The 20521-nt window shown below is 42.0% G+C and overlaps 1 protein-coding gene across 1 annotated transcript; it reads left to right on the top strand.

Moving 5' to 3' along the window:
* Positions 1-160: 160 nt before the first annotated feature.
* Positions 161-18695, top strand: LOC142377485 (dynein axonemal heavy chain 8-like). The gene is made up of 50 exons (XM_075461631.1): positions 161-323; positions 407-594; positions 701-787; positions 875-982; positions 1064-1198; positions 1327-1488; positions 1583-1829; positions 2572-2813; positions 2914-3054; positions 3147-3378; positions 3970-4112; positions 4207-4341; positions 4429-4551; positions 4642-4855; positions 4949-5058; positions 5159-5322; positions 5396-5588; positions 5688-5810; positions 5899-6029; positions 7315-7468; positions 7657-7821; positions 8017-8243; positions 8328-8446; positions 8561-8664; positions 8983-9159; positions 9242-9409; positions 10046-10261; positions 10474-10611; positions 10697-10824; positions 10994-11165; positions 11262-11417; positions 11512-11667; positions 11757-11939; positions 12091-12196; positions 12291-12543; positions 12806-12996; positions 13077-13198; positions 13287-13402; positions 13491-13693; positions 14275-14348; positions 15086-15238; positions 15326-15481; positions 15932-16048; positions 16129-16230; positions 16340-16500; positions 17029-17185; positions 17269-17421; positions 17593-17782; positions 17956-18077; positions 18162-18695. The coding sequence occupies exons 1-50, from the start codon at positions 176-178 to the stop codon at positions 18447-18449; spliced, it is 7953 nt and encodes a 2650-aa protein (XP_075317746.1). The 5' UTR covers positions 161-175; the 3' UTR covers positions 18450-18695.
* The last annotated feature ends 1826 nt before the right edge of the window (positions 18696-20521 follow it).

Below are 20521 nucleotides of genomic sequence, written 5' to 3'. Positions count from 1 at the left end.
TGATCGGCTGGTCATCACCCCTCTGACTGACAGGCAAGAAAAGAGAAAATTGATTTTTATAAGCAACTTGCTGTAATAAGTCAACTTTGCTTGTAGGTTTTAATTCCTATGTTGCATTCAAGAACAGTTTTTTTTTCTACAAAGGTGTTATATCACACTGGCCCAGGCTCTGGGCATGAGTATGGGAGGAGCTCCTGCTGGGCCAGCCGGCACCGGTAAGACTGAAACCACCAAAGACATGGGTCGTTGCCTTGGCAAGTACGTTGTGGTCTTCAACTGCTCGGACCAAATGGACTTCAGAGGACTCGGCAGGATATATAAAGGTACATTAGGCAATGAAACAAGTCATCGAGCAGTGGTGTACAGTTTCATTTATGTGATGTCCTATTGTGTTTTTATTTTCCAGGCCTTGCACAGTCAGGGTCCTGGGGCTGCTTCGATGAGTTCAACAGAATCGACCTGCCAGTGCTTTCCGTTGCTGCTCAGCAGATCTCAATTGTTCTGACATCACGAAAGAAACACAGAAGCACTTTCATTTTTACGGACGGAGACTGCGTGAACTTGAATCCAGAGTTCGGCCTGTTTATCACCATGGTAAGACATGGAAACACACAGTCCTATTAAAAGAAACTCCTTGAAACTAGATGGAAAACATTAGATATACAGTATATACAAAGATATGTCATGCCTCTGTATCTAGAATCCAGGATATGCAGGCCGTCAGGAACTTCCTGAAAATCTAAAAGTGCAGTTCAGGACAGTGTCCATGATGGTGCCAGACAGGCAGGTGGGTCAAGGCTTCTTTCTGTGGAGAGAAACGTTTTTCTTTTTGCTGTGGTCCTAACACATCCCTCTACACTTTTGTCTCCGACAGATTATAATGAGAGTCAAACTAGCCAGTTGTGGATTCAATGAGAATGTTAACTTAGCACAGAAATTCTTTGTTCTTTACAAACTTTGTGAGGAGCAACTCACAAAACAGGTGAGAATCTTGTTAGCATTTCATAATTCCTATTTTGTTTGGTTATTGAACTACTGACATATAACCTCTGCTATTTGACAGGTCCACTATGACTTTGGACTAAGGAACATCCTGTCTGTGTTGAGAACACTTGGGGCGTGTAAAAGAGCTCGACCTGATGACACTGAGTCCAGCACTGTCATGAGAGTGCTTCGTGACATGAATCTGTCCAAACTGGTATCACACAAACTTAGTTCTTACCAACAGCTGTGATATATTGAATTGTATTGAATTGTGGGTGTGAAAGTATACTCTGTACACTGGATACAGTGCTGTGAATAAAAAAATCCATCTGTGTGTTTCAGGTGGATGAGGATGAGCCCCTCTTCCTTAGTCTTATCAATGACCTGTTCCCTGGTATCCAGCAGGACAACAGCACATATACTGAACTTCAAGCTGCTGTTGCTAATCAAGTTGAGCTTGCCGGTCTCGTTAACCACCCACCGTGGAACCTCAAGCTTGTTCAGGTGCCTTAAAATTGTTGTTTAGCATAATTATTATAAAGTTAGCTTTTGGAAAGTACTTTTCTTACTGGTATATCACTGTTGCTGTCTGGGTCAGCTTTATGAGTCTTCTCGAGTGCGCCATGGGCTGATGACTTTAGGCCCAAGTGGGGCCGGGAAGACCTCGGTTATCAACGTTCTTATGAGATCACTGAGTGAATGTGGAACCCCACACAGAGAGATGCGCATGAACCCCAAAGCAATCACTGCTCCGCAGATGTTTGGTCGTCTGGATGCAGCAACTAATGATTGGACTGATGGAATCTTTTCCACACTGTGGCGGAGGTCACTCAAAGCTAAGAAGGGTAATTCCAACATTTTGTCAACATCTAAGCTAAGAAAGTGTTTGTGATTAACACAGATGAGATCCTAAGAAAAAATATAAAACTGTCCAAATGAAAACGGTATTGTATTAAATAATATCTAAGCAATACATAGTATTGTACTTTAGACATTTTTATCATATTACATTCAGTATAACACAATATAAAGGTTGTTGCAATTTTAATGTGATGCTAAATACTGCATCTGCACGATATTACTGCCCGGCTTCAACAAGACAATGAAAATGTCAGCTCAGAAGCTGAGCACTTTTCTTAAGCTATAGATGCCAGTTCATGCATATTTAGAGCTAAAATATGAGACGTCACATGAGACAGCCAGTATGGTTTACTGCACAGTGCGTTGTAACCAAAACACAACAAAACAAAATGGTGACCCGCCGAGCTGCCTTGGTCGTAAGCACCTCGTCCCTGACATGTAAACCCACCTTTCAGATTGACACCACCGCATACGGAACTACACTTAGCCTTGTCTGGTCCGAGGGTAGCAGCTGGGGCAAATCCCAGGCTCCTGTTCCTACGGGACCCCAAAACAGGCCCCTTTTAAGTTCTGGGAATGACAGTGGAGATGCTGTTGTCCTTGGCACACACTGGCTCGCCCACTTTTGATCCAGTAGTGGGACAGCGGCTCATTAGTGACTGACAAAGTGCCAGAGGCTGCCGGAGAACTCAAACATTTAATTGCTTCGACGGGTTTACTCTTCAGGGGAAGTCATCTGGATTGTGCTGGATGGTCCCGTTGATGCAATATGGATCGAGAACCTCAACTCAGTCCTGGATGATAACAAAACACTGACCCTGGCTAATGGTGACCGCATCGTCATGTCACCATCCTGCAAGTTGGTGTTTGAGGTGCACAACATGGATAATGCCTCCCCTGCTACTGTGTCCCGTGTGGGAATGGTTTTTATAAGCTCCTCAGCTCTCAGCTGGCTACCCATCCTCCAGGTACTTTTGTGATATCTAAGTGTTGAAGACTTTTTTTTTCCTGAAAAAGAACAATGCTTTGTAAGCAGTGCTTAGATAGAACTTGGCTTTTGTATTGCAGGGATGGGCCAAGAAGCGCCCTGCTAGAGAGGCAGAGAGCATCATCGGTTTATATGAAAAGACATTTGAGGATGTTTACATGTATATGAGGCAAAACCTTAAACCCAAAATGGAGCTTTTGGAGTGTAACTACATAATACAGGTGTGTATTTAAAAAAAAAAAAAGACTGAGAATAAAAACAGAATCAGATGATGCCTCGAAGCCTGAATTGTTTGACTATGTTCCTTCTTCAGTCCGTCAATCTGCTGGAGGGCCTCCTCCCAACCAAGGAGACAGAGGGCTTTGCTGGAAGCAAGCACCTTGAGCGCCTCTTTGTCTTTTGCCTGATGTGGAGTCTGGGAGCTCTTTTAGAATTAGAGGACAGAGACAAGCTGGAGGTCTTCATGAGAGGTCATGAAAGCGAAATTGATGTGCCTCAAACCAAGCCGGGAGAGACTATATTTGAGTACATGGTCAACACAAACGGTACAGTTATTTGACACGTAAAAGAGCATCAATTTGATGTTTTTTTTGTATAGTTTAAAGTGAACAAGCATTTGAATGTGGTGGCATGGTGGTTAAGTTAGCACTTCACAGCAAAAAGGGTATTATTGCGGGGTTTGTGTGCCCTCCCTGTATCTGCATGGCTTACACTGTAGTTGCGAGTGTCTGATTGTCCGTCTCTGTATTAGTCTTGTGTTGGACGCTCTAGCGTCCCTGCCTTCTTAACCAATAGCAGCTGTTAAAGGCTTCAGCCTCCTGCTACCCTCAACAGGGTTTACAGAATCTGGTCTCATTTCAGAGGCATCAGATTTGGAGATTTTGTTAAGACCCCTTCGCACTGCATATACCCACCTGAGAGTAATCTTTAGTATCAGTTATACGTTGTCAATTGTTGTGAAATAAGATGTATTAGAAATATTTGCTTTAGATGTCTGATACTGCCTCGAGTGGTGCGCCACAGCACAGACATGAAAGGACCCATTGTGCATACGTTCAGCACATCGCCAGCTTTGACAACGATGGGATGAGAATGGGTTTATATGTGACTAAAAAGAATGGCGACTTTTGTTTTAGGTGAATGGTGTCACTGGAACAATCTTGTGGAGGAATATGTCTATCCAACTGACCATGTGCCTGACTACACCTCCATTCTTGTTCCAAATGTGGATAACACAAGAACCTCTTTCTTGCTGGAGACTATTGCCAAACAACACAAGGTGATCTTGTGGTTTTTAAAAGAATATTTAGATAATGTTTATACTTAAAAATATGTTACTTTTGGTCTAAACGCTAAATGTTTTATATGTACAGGCCGTACTGCTTATTGGTGAACAAGGGACAGCGAAGACAGTGATGATCAAAGGCTATGCAAAGAAATACGATCCTGAGACGGATCTGTTCAAATCACTGAACTTCTCATCTGCCACAGAGCCCTTGATGTATCAGGTAAAAGATATTTTAAAATGCTTTTTGTGCTTGAATTTTTACAGTCCTACATTGGTTCATGTTTGCAAAAACTTTCTTCGTACACAGCGATCAGTGGAAAGTTACATTGAGAAAAGGATTGGCAGCACCTATGGACCCCCAGGAGGACGCAGGATGACCATCTTCATCGATGACATAAATATGCCTATTGTCAACGAATGGGGAGATCAGGTGTTGCTTTCTTTTTTTTTTTTAATGAACATCTGTCTGTCTATCTGTCGCTTTAATCTGATGAGTTACTTTATGTGGCTATCCAACCAGATCACAAATGAGATAGTCCGCCAGATGATGGAAATGACTGGCATGTACAATCTGGATAAACCAGGAGATTTCACCACGATTGAGGATGCACAGATTCTGGCTGCCATGATCCACCCTGGTGGGGGTAGAAATGACATCCCACAAAGACTGAAGAGACAGTTTACAGTCTTCAACTGCACTCTGCCAGCCAACACCTCCATTGATAAGATCTTTGGTAGGTTGGTCTAAAATAATCACATTTGTTCTGCTTCCATTACTGTAGTTTTCATTTTACAGTTAACGGTTTCTTCATGTTCTTTTTGTGCAGGTGTGATTGGCTCTGGATATTTCCATGAATGCAGGGCATTCCAGCCAAGCATATCATCAATGGTTAAATGTCTAGTGTCTGCTGGGAGGATCGTTTGGCAGTGGACAAAGGTACTTACCTGGAATATGATGAGAAGTTTATAATAGGAATTGATTATAGGTATATGGTATTGATAAGTTTGTTAACTTGTTTTATGACACCACATTGAAGGTCAAAATGCTTCCAACACCATCAAAGTTCCACTACATTTTCAATTTGAGGGACTTGTCCAGGATCTGGCAGGGAATGTTAAACGTTAAGGCAGAGGAGTGTGGTGACATCTCCACCCTATTGGCTCTTTTCAAGTGTGAATGTACAAGGGTGATAGCAGACAGGTAAAATCCTTTTTTAAGTTAAAAAACAAAAAGTTGGAAGAAAGCATTACTCTAAGACTTTGCTTTGTTGCAGGTTTATTTGCTCTGAGGACAGAGATTGGTTTGAGAAGGCTGTATGTCGTGTCATCCAAGAGCACGTTGACCCAAACCTCGTTCAAGAGCTTCATTCTGAGCCGTATTTTGTGGACTTCCTCCGAGATGCACCTGAGCCAACTGGAGAGGAAGACGATGATGCCTGTTTTGATGCCCCTAAGATCTATGAACTGGTGTGAAATCTGAATTCGTACATCAGCGCTTGATAGTTTCATGGTAGTAAGTTGATGGAGGAAACTGTCACCATAATCTGTATGAACAACTTGTTTCAGGTGCCAGATTTTCAGTTCTTATCAGATAAGCTTGTGATGTATCAAGCTCAGCACAATGAGGTAGTAAGGGGCTCCACCCTGGATCTGGTTTTCTTCAAAGACGCAATGACTCATCTTGTCAAGGTGACACCTGAAGCGAGTATAGCTGATGCATTTCTTGTAGACTAGGCTAGATATAATACTGATTCTTTTTAGATTTGCTCCTCTTTAGGTCTCACGAATCATTCGCACTGACAATGGAAATGCCCTGCTTGTGGGAGTGGGAGGATCAGGAAAACAGAGTCTGACGCGCCTGGCCTCATACATAGCTGGATACAGCATCTTCCAGATCACATTAACCAAGTGAGATGAGTCATAGTTGTGAGAGCTCTGTTTGTAGGGACTTTAATCACACTGATCAAACTGTTCTTGGGGCTCTCTGAGGGTTAGAGGCGCTCCCCAAAGGACAATGAACCATCAGGGGCTTTTTTTCTGCTTGCATTCAAGTGATATAACCTGCAAACCTGTCTCAGTCGGCCCTAGGTGTCACTTTAAGTCCATTCCTCTGTTTCAAAAAAATAATAATAATACAATAATTTCTTATTATATATTGCTTATAGGCAATGTTTTAAATAGGTTTGTTTGTTTTAGTTTTTTTTACTTCCCTTTGATAGTAGTGGTTCCAGTGGTGTGTTCATACCTTCAACCAGTCACTGTACACTTACCTCATCTGGACCTATCACGTCACCTTCATGTCTCCGTTATGCTGGGAAAGCTCCCGCTCCAAAGTAGAAATTAAAGACGCCACAGAAGGAGTTCTATAAACTGTGAGCTCCTACTATAGACGTTCTTCCAGGGTCTCGGGTGATTGGTCAAGCACATGAATACAGTACTAAGATCAGCTCTAATTAACTGCAATTAATTTTATCCTTAAAAGTAGGAAACAAATAAAAAGTTCAATTCGATAAACGTACCTATTAAAGGCGGGGTAGGGGATCTTTTTCTGGAACATTTTTTTACATATTGCTTGAAATACTCTTCACACCCCCATTGCAACCAATTAATTAAAAGTTTTGACACAAATATGAAAATTTTTAGTGGCCTCTAGAACGTACAATCTAGGAAAAACAGTATGCAATCATTGTGAACGGACCGTTCACAATGATTGGATTCTGATGCCGTCTATCACCTGCAATCTGCTTCCCCCCCCCCACCTGTGCGCGTACCCTGCTCCGTGAACGAATTACACGTCCAGAAGCTTGGCAGGAAGCTAAACTAGAGCCAGCTTGGCTAGCACCTAGCATTATTAAACGTATAGTGAGCATAAACTAAATACTAAATACTAAATACGGCAACAATCGATGCTTGCTGTCAGAACAGCGCTCGTGCACCTTCTTGCTCGTGCGCGTTCATGTACTCTAGAGGCGTGCCTTCGGGGGGAAAGTGAAGAAAAGGGTTGGGACTTTTTACCTGTGTATTTTCAAAATGCAGCTTCGCTGGACCCAAAATCCAGGATCTCCTACCCTACCTTTAAAATACAAGAATGAGTGTCCTATGAAGCCATGAGCTGTTTGTAGTTGCATTTGCACTGAAAGTGAAATGCTGGGCCTTCTTTCCAATTATGTGGTGTTTATTTTTCCTTACTTAGAACATACAACATGAGTAATTTCATGGATGACCTGAAACTGTTGTATAACACAGCGGGGGCTGAGGGCAAAGGCATCACCTTCGTCTTTACAGACAACGAAATCAAGGATGAGGCTTTCCTCGAGTACCTCAACAATATTCTCTCTTCTGGAGAGGTGAGATCTCATAAAGGTATAAAGGCGTATCTGAATATCTGCTGATTGTGTAACTGAACACTGGAATCTTCAGTCTAATTGAAACGGACTGGAATTGGTCCTGTATGACTGAAACAAAGAGGTGGGGCAGAATGTAACGTCTCAAAGGAAAAGCTTCGCTGGTCCTGACCATGTTGTAATCGTTTCAGGTCTCCAATCTTTTTGCAAAAGATGAGATGCAAGAGATCACCCAGAACCTGATCCCAGTTATGAAAAAGGAGTTTCCTCGAATTCCACCAACTTTTGACAATCTTTATGACTACTTTATATCTCGGTTTAGGAAGAATTTACACGTTGTTCTGTGCTTCTCACCGGTAAGTTGAAACTTTGTATATTTTCTGTTTATACCCAAAAGCAACCGCCCAAACTTTTGCTACTTTTATTCCAAATCTCTTTTTATTCACAGCATGTTTAGATGCTCAACAGTGACATTATATAGACACTTACACCCATAACTACCTCCATAAATGAACCTTTTCATTGGAGTTTTACTCTACTCTTGTTTAAAGGTGGGGCAGAAGTTTCGCTCCAGATGTCTGAAGTTTCCGGGCTTGATTTCCGGCTGCACAATGGACTGGTTCACCCCTTGGCCCAATGAGGCTCTGGTTGCTGTGTCCACCTATTTCTTATCTAAGTTTCACATGGTTTGTCCAGCTGATGTGAAGACTTTAGTGATGACCACCATGGGAACTTATCATCACAAAGTATCTGAAACATGTGAAAGTTACTTTGAAAGGTATCACATTTACACAAATCCAATTTGTTCAGAAACATACGCTATCAAACACAGTCCTAACGCTGTATGTTGTTCATCTCTCAGGTTTCGAAGACGAGCTCACGTCACCCCTAAATCTTACCTTTCTTTTATAAATGGTTACAAAACATTATATGCCGAAAAGCACAACTATATCAACACTTTGGCAGAGCGCATGAATGTTGGTAAGGAATTTGAACAGGAAGGCAGTTGTGTCTTTATAAAGATTGTGTACTTTATGGAGGATTTTGTATGGTCTACTCCTGTAAAAGATTACACCAGATGTTACTGATTTCCAGGGTTGGACAAACTGATGGAGGCCAGTAAGTCGGTGGCTCAATTATCAAAAGATCTTGAAGTAAAGGAAAAAGAGCTCGCTATTGCATCTGCCAAAGCTGACAAGGTAAATCAGATACGTCCAAGCTCCTGTGACCTGCAGATAAGATTGATGATGGATGGATGTTTATGAGCAACTTTCCTCCAATCAGTACTTCCACAGTAATGTAAAACCATAAAATTAAGAACAATTTGAGTTCTGTACATAGTGAGGTAGCAGAATCAGTTTATTCATAGGTTCATTGTGGAAATTAGCTTCTGGTTTGATGTGAATAGCTGACAGAGGTTTTGTCATTTCTGAAAAGCTGTTTGAAAGCTCAACACCATGGACGCACGCGTATGATGCATTTGAAGGCATGAGATGTTTATTTTTGCATTCACCAAGGTGCTGGCAGAGGTGACAGTCAGTGCTAAAGCTGCAACCATTGTGAAGAATGAGGTCCAAGTTGTGAAGGACAGAGCCCAGAAAATTGTGGATGGAATAGAGTATGAGAAAGCTATAGCTGAGGAAAAGCTGGAGGCTGCCAGGCCAGCTTTAGAAGAAGCTACAGCTGCACTGAATGTGAGATATCTCTGACTTATTTGAAGATATTTACACCGTGCATTCTACGATATGTTACATGATATACTTAAAAACTCCACAGACCATCAAGCCAGCTGACATTGCCACAGTGAGAAAATTGGCCAAGCCTCCACACCTGGTCATGAGGATCATGGACTGCTGTCTGATTTTATTTAACAAAAAGTTAGACCCTGTTACATGTGATCCAGAACGAAGCTGTCTTAAACCATCATGGTCAGAAGCACTGAAGGTAACAAATTTCCTTTTTCTAAAAATTCAGTTGTTGCAAATGATAAATATATGAATTCCACTCATATATTAAAGGAGACACATTGTGCCCTGAGGTCTTAAATGTGTCATGTTTGGTTGAAATACTACAGAGATATAACACAGCAGCTCTTTTCAAGCCCACATTTGCAGGCCTTTTTTTCAGTATTAGTTTTAGGAGGTGGAGTGAGCCAGCGGACTCAACTCTGCTCCTCTCTTCTGCAGGGTGTGCCTTTTTTGAGATTTGTTCTACAGCTTTGATGCTTCCATGCAAATGTAAATTTGGACACAATTCACACCTAAAAACCCTTAAAGTGCATTAATATGTGAGAAGGTACAGTAGGTAGCCTGAAAGCTCATGAAATGAAAGAAGGCCTGTAAGAAGTTGGATTATTATCAAATTGATTTCTTAAGTAAACTTAACTAAACAAAAAGCAAGAACAAATTAGTCTTGACATCTGGCTTTTGGGTTAAAGCGAATGCAGCACGATTTAAAGTTGAAGATGGATGGGGATGAAAAGATGGCAGCTGGATAATTCTGCTCTGAGTGCAAAACTGAGCGGCGTGTTCTTCCTCACAAATGGCATTTGCATGAATTCATTTGTTTTGTCCTTTTCAGCTTATGAGTGGCTCTGGTTTCTTGACAAGCCTCCAGCAGTTCCCAAAGGACAGCATTAACGAGGAAACTGTGGAACTACTGCAGCCTTACTTTGACATGGAGGATTACACCATGGAAAATGCCAAGAAAGTGTGTGGTAGTGTAGCTGGTCTGCTCGCATGGACTCGTGCTATGGCCTCATTCTTTGCCATCAACAAAGAAGTGTTGCCACTCAAGGTAAAGTTAAAGTTCATCATGTTGGCGACTGTTTTTTTTTTTTTCTTTTTCATTTTAGATTTGTCGTAGGCGGCTATTCTTCTCCAATAATGCCATTTAAAACTCTCTATTCTCAGCCTGTTTGAATCCATTTTAGGTAAATAGGTGATTTAACCTCATTTTTAGCCCAAAGCCTTTTTATGCTACAGTATAACTGCATTGTTTGTTTCCAGGCCAACCTTGCCATTCAAGAGAACCGTCTAACTGTGGCTAATAACGAGCTGTGCGCGGCAGAGACTCAGCTGGCTGAAAAGCAAGCAGAGTTTGACAAAGTCAAGGCCAAATGCGACGCTGCAATGAAAGAGAAACAGGTGTGACGCACCCTTTTGAAAAATGTCATGACTGCGTTGACTTAAATCTAGAGATTGTAGCTGACACAGGCGTCTTGTCTTTCAGGAATTGGTGGATGATGCTGAGATGTGTAGGAATAAAATGCAGGCTGCATCTGCACTTATTGACGGACTTAGTGGAGAGAAAGCTCGCTGGATCGAGCAACGCAAAGAATTTAAGTCACAAATAAACAGGCAGGTTACAAAGGAAATGCAATTGAATATCAAAATGTTATATTCCAAGGGGGGTTAGTCTTTAAAGAGGTTCATTACTAGAATTCAGGATTGGTTCTTCAAGGACAGATTTAAAAGGTTTTGATAATGGCTTTTATATGAGTCCAGCTGCTTCTGCCTTTGTTTTCAGACTTGTGGGTGACGTACTCCAGCTCACCGGCTTCTTGTCGTACTGCGGTCCATTCAACCAGAGTTTCCGTGATATGTTGTTGAAGGACATCTGGGAGGCGGAGCTCCGGAAGCACAAAATCCCTTTTACAGAAAATCTCAACATCATTTCTGCCCTGGTGGATGCTCCCAATGTGAGAACAATGCCAGCCTATTTTTATTTGATACTAGTCCTGTGAAAAGTAAAAAAAAATCATTTGAACCATTGACTATCATTTTTAATATTTAAGATAAGTGAGTGGAACCTTCAGGGACTCCCGGGAGATGACTTGTCAGTTCAGAATGGCATCATCGTCACAAAAGCAACAAGATATCCCCTCCTCATCGATCCACAGACTCAGGGAAAAGCTTGGATTAAGAAAAAGGAAGAGGCCAACGAACTTCAAGTATATAGCCAAATGATTTTCACTTGTGTCATTTTTACCCTAATTACACGCTTAAGTAAAGCATGTCGTAGAAGTAAACTGATTTCATGTTCAGGTCACGTCCCTCAACCACAAATTCTTTCGCACACATTTGGAAGATTGTATTTCCATGGGACGCCCAATGCTCATTGAGGATATATTTGAGGAGCTCGACCCAGCCCTGGACAACGTGCTCGAGAAAAACTTTATCAAATCTGGGACCAGTTTCAAGGTATTTTTAACCTTCATGTCCATTCAAATTTACCAATACAACTTTAAAATGTGTACACTCTTAAAATTGTCTTCAATGTTTTTTTATAGGTCAAAGTAGGAGACAAAGAGGTAAACGTAATGGATGGGTTCCAGCTCTATATAACTACCAAACTGCCTAATCCAGCATACACTCCAGAGGTCAGCGCAAAAACATCCATTATTGATTTCACTGTAAACATGAAGGGCCTGGAGAACCAGCTGCTCGGCCGAGTCATCCTCAAAGAAAAATACGTGAGTGTGCCATTTGTTCCAGAAACGCAGCTTGCTTTCCCCATTTGGTTTAAAAATATAACTTTATCTGTGATTGTTTTAGATAACTGTTTTTCCAGTGTAAGAATATGATATTGACTGGCTCTTGGTTTTTTTTCACTCATCTCAACAGGAGCTAGAAGCAGAAAGATTGAAACTAATTGAGGATGTAACTGCTAATAAAAGAAAGATGCAGGAGTTGGAAGACAATTTGCTGTACAAACTCAGCAGCACTAAAGGTCCTATAGTTACTGTTGTAGACTAATGCCAGTTTCTCCAGTCATACCTGTTCTTTTTCCTAAAGTGAAAGTGTGTCTGTTTGTCTGGTTAAAGGTTCTTTGGTTGACGATGACTCCATGATTGGCATTCTGACCACGACTAAGCAAACTGCTGCGGAAGTTAGTGCAAAGCTCAGTGTTGCAGCTGAAGCAGAAGTAAAGATCAATGTCGCTCAAGAAGAATACCATCCAGTTGCCTCTCGAGGAAGCACATTGTACTTCCTCATCACGGAGATGAGCATGGTCAATATCATGTACCAGACCTCCTTGGGTCAGTTCCTCAAAATCTTTGATCTGTCACTCGCAAGGTATGGCTTTATCGTGATTTAAGAAGTATGTCTGCACAGTCTTATCATAAGATGTTTGAGATTAAAGCTCGGAAACTATTCCAACCATTACTTCCTCTAATGACCAACAAATTTGTCTGGAAAGAACAATAGGTTGACAAAGATGTTTCTTTAACCACGCTGTGGTGTGGTCGTATTCTTCAAATATGCTTTGTTCTCTGTGTCTTTGTCTCCCTCGTTTTTTTATGCTGATTTTTTGTTTTTAATTAATGCGCTTTTGCAGGTCTGAGAAGGCCTCCAAAACTCAGAAGCGGATTGCAAATATTATTGAATATCTGACGTTTGAGGTTTTCCGATACACAGTCAGAAGCCTTTATGAAAACCACAAGTTCATCTTCACACTCCTGCTGGCCCTCAAGATTGACTTACAGAATAACAGAATACAACACAACAAATTTCAGATTCTTATTAAAGGTAAGGTGTGCATCATTCCCAGGAAAAGTTGAATTGCCTTTTGGACTTGACATCTCTGAACATAATTGATGAAACAATAGGTGGCGCAGCTCTTGACCTGAAGACCTGTCCATCAAAGCCATTCAGCTGGATCCTGGATATGGTGTGGCTGAACTTGGTAGAACTCAGCAAGCTGCCACAGTTCACTAACATTATAAACCAGGTAAGCCATAGATCCACGAATGATCTGGACATCTGAATTCTTCATCTGCTTGTAGTGGCATCAGTTTTGGTATTGACATGGTTTGTAGGTGTCCCAAAATGGGAAAAACTGGAAAGCATGGCTCAATCTTGATGCCCCAGAGGAAGGCGTCACTCCAGATGGATACAACTCTCTTGATGTTTTCCATAAGCTTTTGCTGATAAGGTTGGGTCCTCCTACTTGAATGTTGATTACATGTTTGAATACACCATATTATAAAATGCAATCACCTCACAAGCTTTTTTTCTCACAGGTCTTGGTGCCCTGATCGCACCTTGTCTCAGGCCAGAAAGTATGTGGGAGACTCTTTGGGCATGAGATTCGTTGAGCCTGTCCTCTTGAACCTTCACAGCACCTGGCAGGAAAGTGATCCTCGCACCCCCCTCATTTGCTTCCTTTCTATGGGCTCAGATCCCACCGAACAAATCGAAGCACTTGCCAAGAAACTTAATCTCGGTGAGTTTGCCCTGTCCTGCCCCATTTTTTATTTTATTTTACTGAACTTTTTTATTTTCTTTTGAAGATGTAATGCCAAAATCTCCTGACGTCTGATTGTGTTTACATTCAGACCAGTTCCCAACTTGCGACGCTATCTACTTTTGATTCAGTTAGAACGGTATGAAACCCAAATTTTGTGATTGATGTCCCTGTGACCGTGGTAACCAACAGGATCCTGGATGTTGGTTGCTGTGTGCTCTTTGCAGTGGCACCTTGGGTGTTCACTGGGCAATCCAGCTCATGTATTTGTTTTCCTGAGCATAAATTCATTTGATTGTGGCTGTTAAAATTCCACTAATTGAAAGGTCTGTGGTTTGATCCGTGGCCCTTAATTGCCCGTAATGTTTCATCCTTGTGTAAGTGTGTGTGTTATGTTGTGTTAGAAAGATAATTATGTTTTGTATGTACAGTATAGTTAAAGGCCTGTGGCTTGTACTGCAAAGTCCTGAGTGGTGGATTAGACCAGGGGGGAAAGCACTATTTAAATGCACTCTATATGTTCATGTCTATGTAAATACTCCCACTGTTTCGGTTTACAGAATGCAGAGCAATATCTATGGGACAAGGACAAGAGGTGCATGCAAGGAAGCTGGTCAAGACATCAATGACAGAGGTGCTTTTAGAAGTTACTGAAGAAGTATAATGCATGAGTTAAGCCTTTCCAACTGAGGCAGTTCCAGGATTGGTACCAGTTCTTTGACCAAGAACTCCTCAATTCAGGGTCTGGAGGGAACCTGTGAACTCTGAGACCAGCTAACAGTTTGACCGCCATTAAAAAGATAAATAAATGAATACTGAGCAAGGGGAACATTTAGACGTAAAATCGATATAGCATCGAAAAGCTAATGATGTCATCTTTCATCTGATGTTTTAGATAGTGTTAATATTGCCAGTTGTGGTTTGCAAATGGCCATACACTCAGAATTGACCATGTCTGAGTGGGATTTGTAATGGAAATCAGAGTTTATAAATAGCATTGCAGCCAGGGCTTAGAAATGCCAGCTGGCAGTATTAAAACATTACATACCATTTATAAGCCTAGATGCAAACTGCATTTGTGAAAGCACCCCTCATAGGGCGGTAATCATAAATGCTGACTGTGTTGTTGGAACGAACGTATATGACCACAAGGCTCAGGAGTGGCTCTCGTGCATGTGGACAAGCAAATGGTTTCATAGAAAGTTCACAAAGTAAAGCAGCTTCCAGCAGGTGACGGCATCTGGTGAATGCTTTCATGTGGGAGTGTATTGGATTGTCCTGATGTGCAAGCTAGAGTGTTGCTTCTTGCTTTCAACAGCAATGGCTGACTGTTTGACCTGATCCGTGGCTTTTGTGTCTGGATGTGTACAGGGAGGTTGGGTCCTTCTGCAGAACTGTCACCTGGGGTTGCAGTTTATGGATGAGCTGCTAGAAACTATCACAGTTACAGAGAGCATGCATGACACGTTCAGGGTGTGGATCACCACAGAGCCACACGATCTGTTCTCCATCACACTCCTACAGGTGAGACTTGACAACATCGTCATAAAAAGGAAGGTGTTAAAAGTTTTTGTACACGCACAGACTGTCTCTCACTCTTTACCTTTTAAGTCTTCCATCAAGTTCACCAACGACCCCCCCCAGGGAATACGTGCTGGTTTGAAACGAACATTTGCAGGAATTTCACAGAACCAGTTGGAAGTCAGCAACCTGCCCATGTGGAAGCCTTTGCTGTACGGTGTGGCCTTTTTACACACTGCTGTGCAGGTACTGCGCATTCTAAGTTCACGCGTGTCATAGTGGAACTTTATTTAAAGGAAATATTAAAAAAGAATACATGCTTTGCTCCTGGCACAGGTTATATGAGAAACAGAGTGAACTAACCATATTTAGAAGTACCGTAACCTTGACAATGGCACTACTTAATTTGGTAGCCTTTTTTTTCTTATTAATTTCATAATTGATAATGAAATCAATTGTGCCATTTTAATAATGCATTAGGCAAATTTTCCACCTCATTACCATATTGAGAATGTGTTGGCTTTAGTTTATTTTATAGCCTTTTGAAGTTTGAGTGGTTTGTATTTTCCAGTGTAGCACAAATCAACTCGTGTCTGTGACTTTTTTCCTCCAGTAGAAGGAAGGCTGTTCGTCATAATAACACAGGGATTTTCTGATTTTACATGGTAACCTTTTCTTTTTTTTTGGCTTTGTAAGGAACGACGTAAATTTGGACCCTTAGGTTGGAACATACCTTACGAGTTCAATTCGGCCGATTTCTCTGCAAGTGTTGAATTTGTTGAAAGACACTTGGATGATTGCGGCCCCAAGAAGGTGAGCGTTTTGCAGCCCTGGTTTAATATTTGTATGTCATCCTCCCTCCCTCACTCACTACTTTGTGTCCCCCCCCACAGGATGTGTCATGGATAACCTTGCGATACATGCTCGCTGAGGTGCAATATGGAGGAAGGGTCACAGATGACTATGACAAACGCCTGTTGAAGTGTTTTGCTCGTGTAATAATCCCAGTTTTTTTGTTGATTCGTGTGTTACAACTCCCGGTGTTTTATGTTGCATTGTATTACATTTGATACGACACGTGAAGCTCAATGTTCTTAATTACAGGTGTGGTTCAGTAAGAAGATGTTTGACCCAACATTTTGCTTTTACACGGGCTACAAAATTGCGGTGTGTAAGACAATAGAAGAGTACATGGATAACATTCAGAGTTTACCCACTGAGGATTCACCCCAAGCACTGGGGCTGCACGCTAATGCTGATATCACGTAAGGAGAGTGTCGTCATGATGAGGCATTAAAGCTGCGGTCGGCAACTTTTTTTTAGTCATATTAGCTTGAACTGTCATGGGATTCTGGAAGGAGAATATTAAATAGGCTGTTTAGGAAAAATAACGAAATCTGTAGCTCCCTCTGAAGCCTGTAATCATGCTTGCAAAAACCGAGCGCTCCCGGCTGTTTTTAACCAATCAAGTTAGGGTGGAGGAATCCTACCTGTCAATCACAGCTTGTGCACACGCTGCTGAGCGTGAGTCTGCCCCAGCTTGTGTGCGCTCACACTGGTGTGAACTCACGTGCACAACCTCGTCCACAGAGGGGGAGGGGTTTGGGGGGCGATTCGGAGCTTGTTAGAGGTTGGGGGAGGGACCTGAGAGTGTATCAGTTTGAATTTTCCGACTTTAGACTCGCAATTTTGAAAACCTGCCGACTGCAGCTTTAAAAGCGGTCTTGTTGTATTTACTGTACTTAGAGTCTCTGAGGTTATTGCATTTCTCTTCTATAATGAATGTTGACCAGATACCAGACAAACACATCTGCTGAGGTGTTAGACACAATCACAAATATTCAGCCCAAGGAAAGTGGAGGGGGATCTGGAGAGACTCGGGAGTCCATCGTCCACAAAATGGCAGAGGACATGTTGGACAAACTGCCCGCTAATTACATTCCACATGAGGTCAGTTGGTAGGATCATTAGGTTTTTTACAGGCCAAAGTACACGTTCTCTTAATCTAAACTCTGTAACTTTGATGGGTTCAGGTCAGAGCCAGACTGTTGACAATGGGAGCTCTTAACCCAATGAACATCTTCCTACGTCAGGAAGTGGATCGAATGCAAAGGATCATCTCTGTGGTGCGCTCGAGTCTGACTGACCTGAAGCTGGCCATTGATGGCACAATAATAATGAGTGATGTAAGATTTCTGATTCCTCAGCACATCGCTTCATATTTGCTTCTTAAGATACGCACTTCTCTGTATGTTTGTTACTCAGTTTTTTCATCAACGATTGTCTGTTAGAGTTAGATTAGATTTTCAGGAGGCTTTAAAATGCTTTCAAACTCCTGGTATGTACTTTGTTCCTAGAACCTTCGTGATGCTCTGGACAATATTTTTGACGCTCGTGTGCCCAGCCTGTGGAGGAAGATCTCCTGGGAGTCTTCCACTCTGGGCTTTTGGTACACCGAGCTTATCCAGAGAAACAAACAGTTCTACAGTTGGGTGTTTCAAGGAAGGCCCAAAGCGTTTTGGATGACGGGTTTCTTTAACCCTCAGGGTGAGTTTGTGGTTTTGATGGAATGAGGCCTTTTACAATGTCAAACACTGAGTTGGCTGCATTACTGGTTAAGACCTTGAAGTTTTGAGCATGATGGAGCTGACACGTCTTAAAGACTTCCAGCAGCTAAAGTTACACGTTATTAGACCTAATGTTTACTTGAATGTTTGCAGGTTTTTTAACAGCCATGAGACAAGAAGTAACCAGGGCGAACAAAGGCTGGGCTCTGGACACAGTCACACTGAACAACAATGTCCTGAAGAAGTCAATGGAGGAGATCACAGCCTCGCCAACGGTGAGTGGGTGTTTTCTGCTCACTGGAAATGTGAAAGGAATTTAACCGTGTGCTATTTTGTTATTGAATGCCTTTCCTCTACAGGAAGGGGTTTATGTCTATGGTTTGTTCCTGGAAGGGGCTGGTTGGAACAGAAAGAACATCACTCTCATCGAGTCCTCACCCAAAGTACTCTTCACACCCATGCCTGTCATCCACATGTTTGCCATCAAATCCAATGCTCCTGTGGATCCGAAGCTGTACGCCTGCCCCATCTACAAGAAACCAAGGCGCACAGACCTCAATTACATCACAGCAGTGGTGCTACCTACTGTCCAGTCACCAGACCACTGGATCTTACGTGGGGTTGCTCTGCTCTGTGACATCAAATAATAAACAACTGTATTACTTTTTAATGTTGTCCAAAAAACAAATAAACGTTTTTTCTGCAGATTAGGTGAATTACTTGTTGACTATGTATGTGAGACTCATCTATGGAGCCATTGATCAACTACTTAAGTGATAAAAATATTACATTAGTTTGCTTTGAGGGCTTACCACTTATCACAAGGACGTTAATGAGCCAGTGAGTAAGTAAAAGCTCCGGTGGCTCCAGCAGCTCTTTTCTTACCATGGAGATCATATATGATGTCTATGGTCTCACCTCGCCCTTCTTCTTCTTCTTCTATTTTGTTGGCAGTTGGCAAACAACTTTTGGAAGCATTACCGCCACCTATTGAAATGGAGTGTGAGTCTGGGCGAAAACTATCTCAGCTAAATATAAAAAAATAAGAATAGATAAATAATTAAAAAAAGGTATTATATCCTTCTAATCAGTCATGTGGCTTCTAGATAGTGAAAAAGGTACTTAAAGCACATCTCACTTGAGTTCTTCTGTAGTATTGTTTTAATGTTTAATTGCACACTTTCTGACTCTAGTCCTAGGATGAGGTGCTGCCTCTCCTGGTCAAACCTGACACGTTGCTCAATTACATGCTCCACGGTCTCAGTAGCACCACATACACTGGTACCCATAGGAAGCTGATATCGGTGCCTGAGTTTATAATTCCATTTACCATCTGTGCAATTTCTAAAACAATATCCTGTCTGGACTCCGACATGGCACTCTGAATACTCATCAGGGCAGAAGCAGAATCTGAGGCAATTAGCACTCATACTCACACATTCCTTGGTCTATTCCCCTCTATCCAGGTCAAAGCAGCGAGGATGGCTACTAGTTCTGCGGTGTATACAGCAAGATCATTGTTTAGCCTTTCTTTTTTGCACATCTTAAGCTCTGGTACTACAAATGCCACACCCACTTTCCCGTCAGGTGACTTTGAAGCGTCTGTAAAACACACAAGTTTATCCTTGTACTGAGCTCTGATATGGCACTCAACCATTTCTTTGCTGAACTCCTCTTGCTTCTTCAACTCTAGAAGTGCTAAATCTATTACAGGTTCCTTTAACAGCCATGGTGGTACAACTGAATATGTGACAGCTGCACACAGAGTAAGTGCCTGCAGGCCTCTGCCTTTTGAGGAACCACCCACCCAAAGCTTCTACCTGGTTTATCTTTGTCCTGGCAGTGAGTTCACACAGATAGACTGCTGTGGCCTTCCCTTTGCCCTCTGAGGTTAGCCCAATAGACTAAGGCCAGCTGATCTCTCCTTACATGCAGTGGCATTTCCCCCACCTCTACCTGTATAGCATTAACAGGAGTCGACTTCATTGCTCCACAACGCGTTCTTACGGCTTTATGCTGAATAACATCCAGTTTTGCCAGGAGCGTCTTAGATGCAGATCTGTAAGCCACACGACACATCCATATTCAAATACAGACCTAATAAGGCTGATGTATATCGTTCTCAAGGCTGACCTGTTGGCTCCCCAGTCCACCCCTTTCAGACAGCGCATGGCATTCAGTACCTTTTTACATTTCTCAATCATTTTTTGCATGCGAACAGACCAAGTTAATCTCTTATCTAACCACAGGCCTAGATATTTAAAACAGTTTACTCTCTCTAGTTCTGCGCCTGATAACTTCAGCTTCAAACCCATGGGAATGTTCTTTCTAGTAAAAAACAAGGTTTTAGTTTTGTCAATAGACATTCTAAATCCCCATTCAAGGGCCCACGCTTGGACATGGTCTACTGCCTGCTGCATTTTACGCACAATGAAATCAACATTTCTGCCCCTTATCCACATTGCACCATCATCTGCAAACAAAGCAACATGGACAGATTCCTGCACCTCTTTAAAGACATCATTAATCATGATCAGGAACAATATCGGGCTGATAATGCTTCCTTGCGGAGTGCCGTTTTCCACTGTATATTCACTGCTGAACTCTTCATTAATTTTGACCGTGATTCTCCAGCCTGATAGGAAATCCTTGACCCACTGAAACATTCTACCCTTGATACCCATTTGCCTGAGTTTAATTAGGAGTCCCTCTCTCCAGA

Source organism: Odontesthes bonariensis, chromosome 3 (assembly GCF_027942865.1).
Source record: "Odontesthes bonariensis isolate fOdoBon6 chromosome 3, fOdoBon6.hap1, whole genome shotgun sequence".
In the NCBI taxonomy this organism is placed as follows: Eukaryota; Metazoa; Chordata; class Actinopteri; order Atheriniformes; family Atherinopsidae; genus Odontesthes; species Odontesthes bonariensis.
The sequence above is the reverse complement of the archived record's forward strand: the minus strand, read 5'-3'. Positions and strand labels throughout refer to the sequence as shown.

Bases quoted from the DNA above. Each gene is read 5' to 3' on its own strand.
- LOC142377485 (XM_075461631.1), top strand. From the start codon at position 176: ATGAGTATGGGAGGAGCTCCTGCTGGGCCAGCCGGCACCGGTAAGACT. The intron at 13,199-13,286 runs GTAAGCCATAGA...CATGGTTTGTAG, and splicing joins TCACTAACATTATAAACCAG to GTGTCCCAAAATGGGAAAAA. The intron at 17,422-17,592 runs GTAAGATTTCTG...CTTTGTTCCTAG, and splicing joins GCACAATAATAATGAGTGAT to AACCTTCGTGATGCTCTGGA.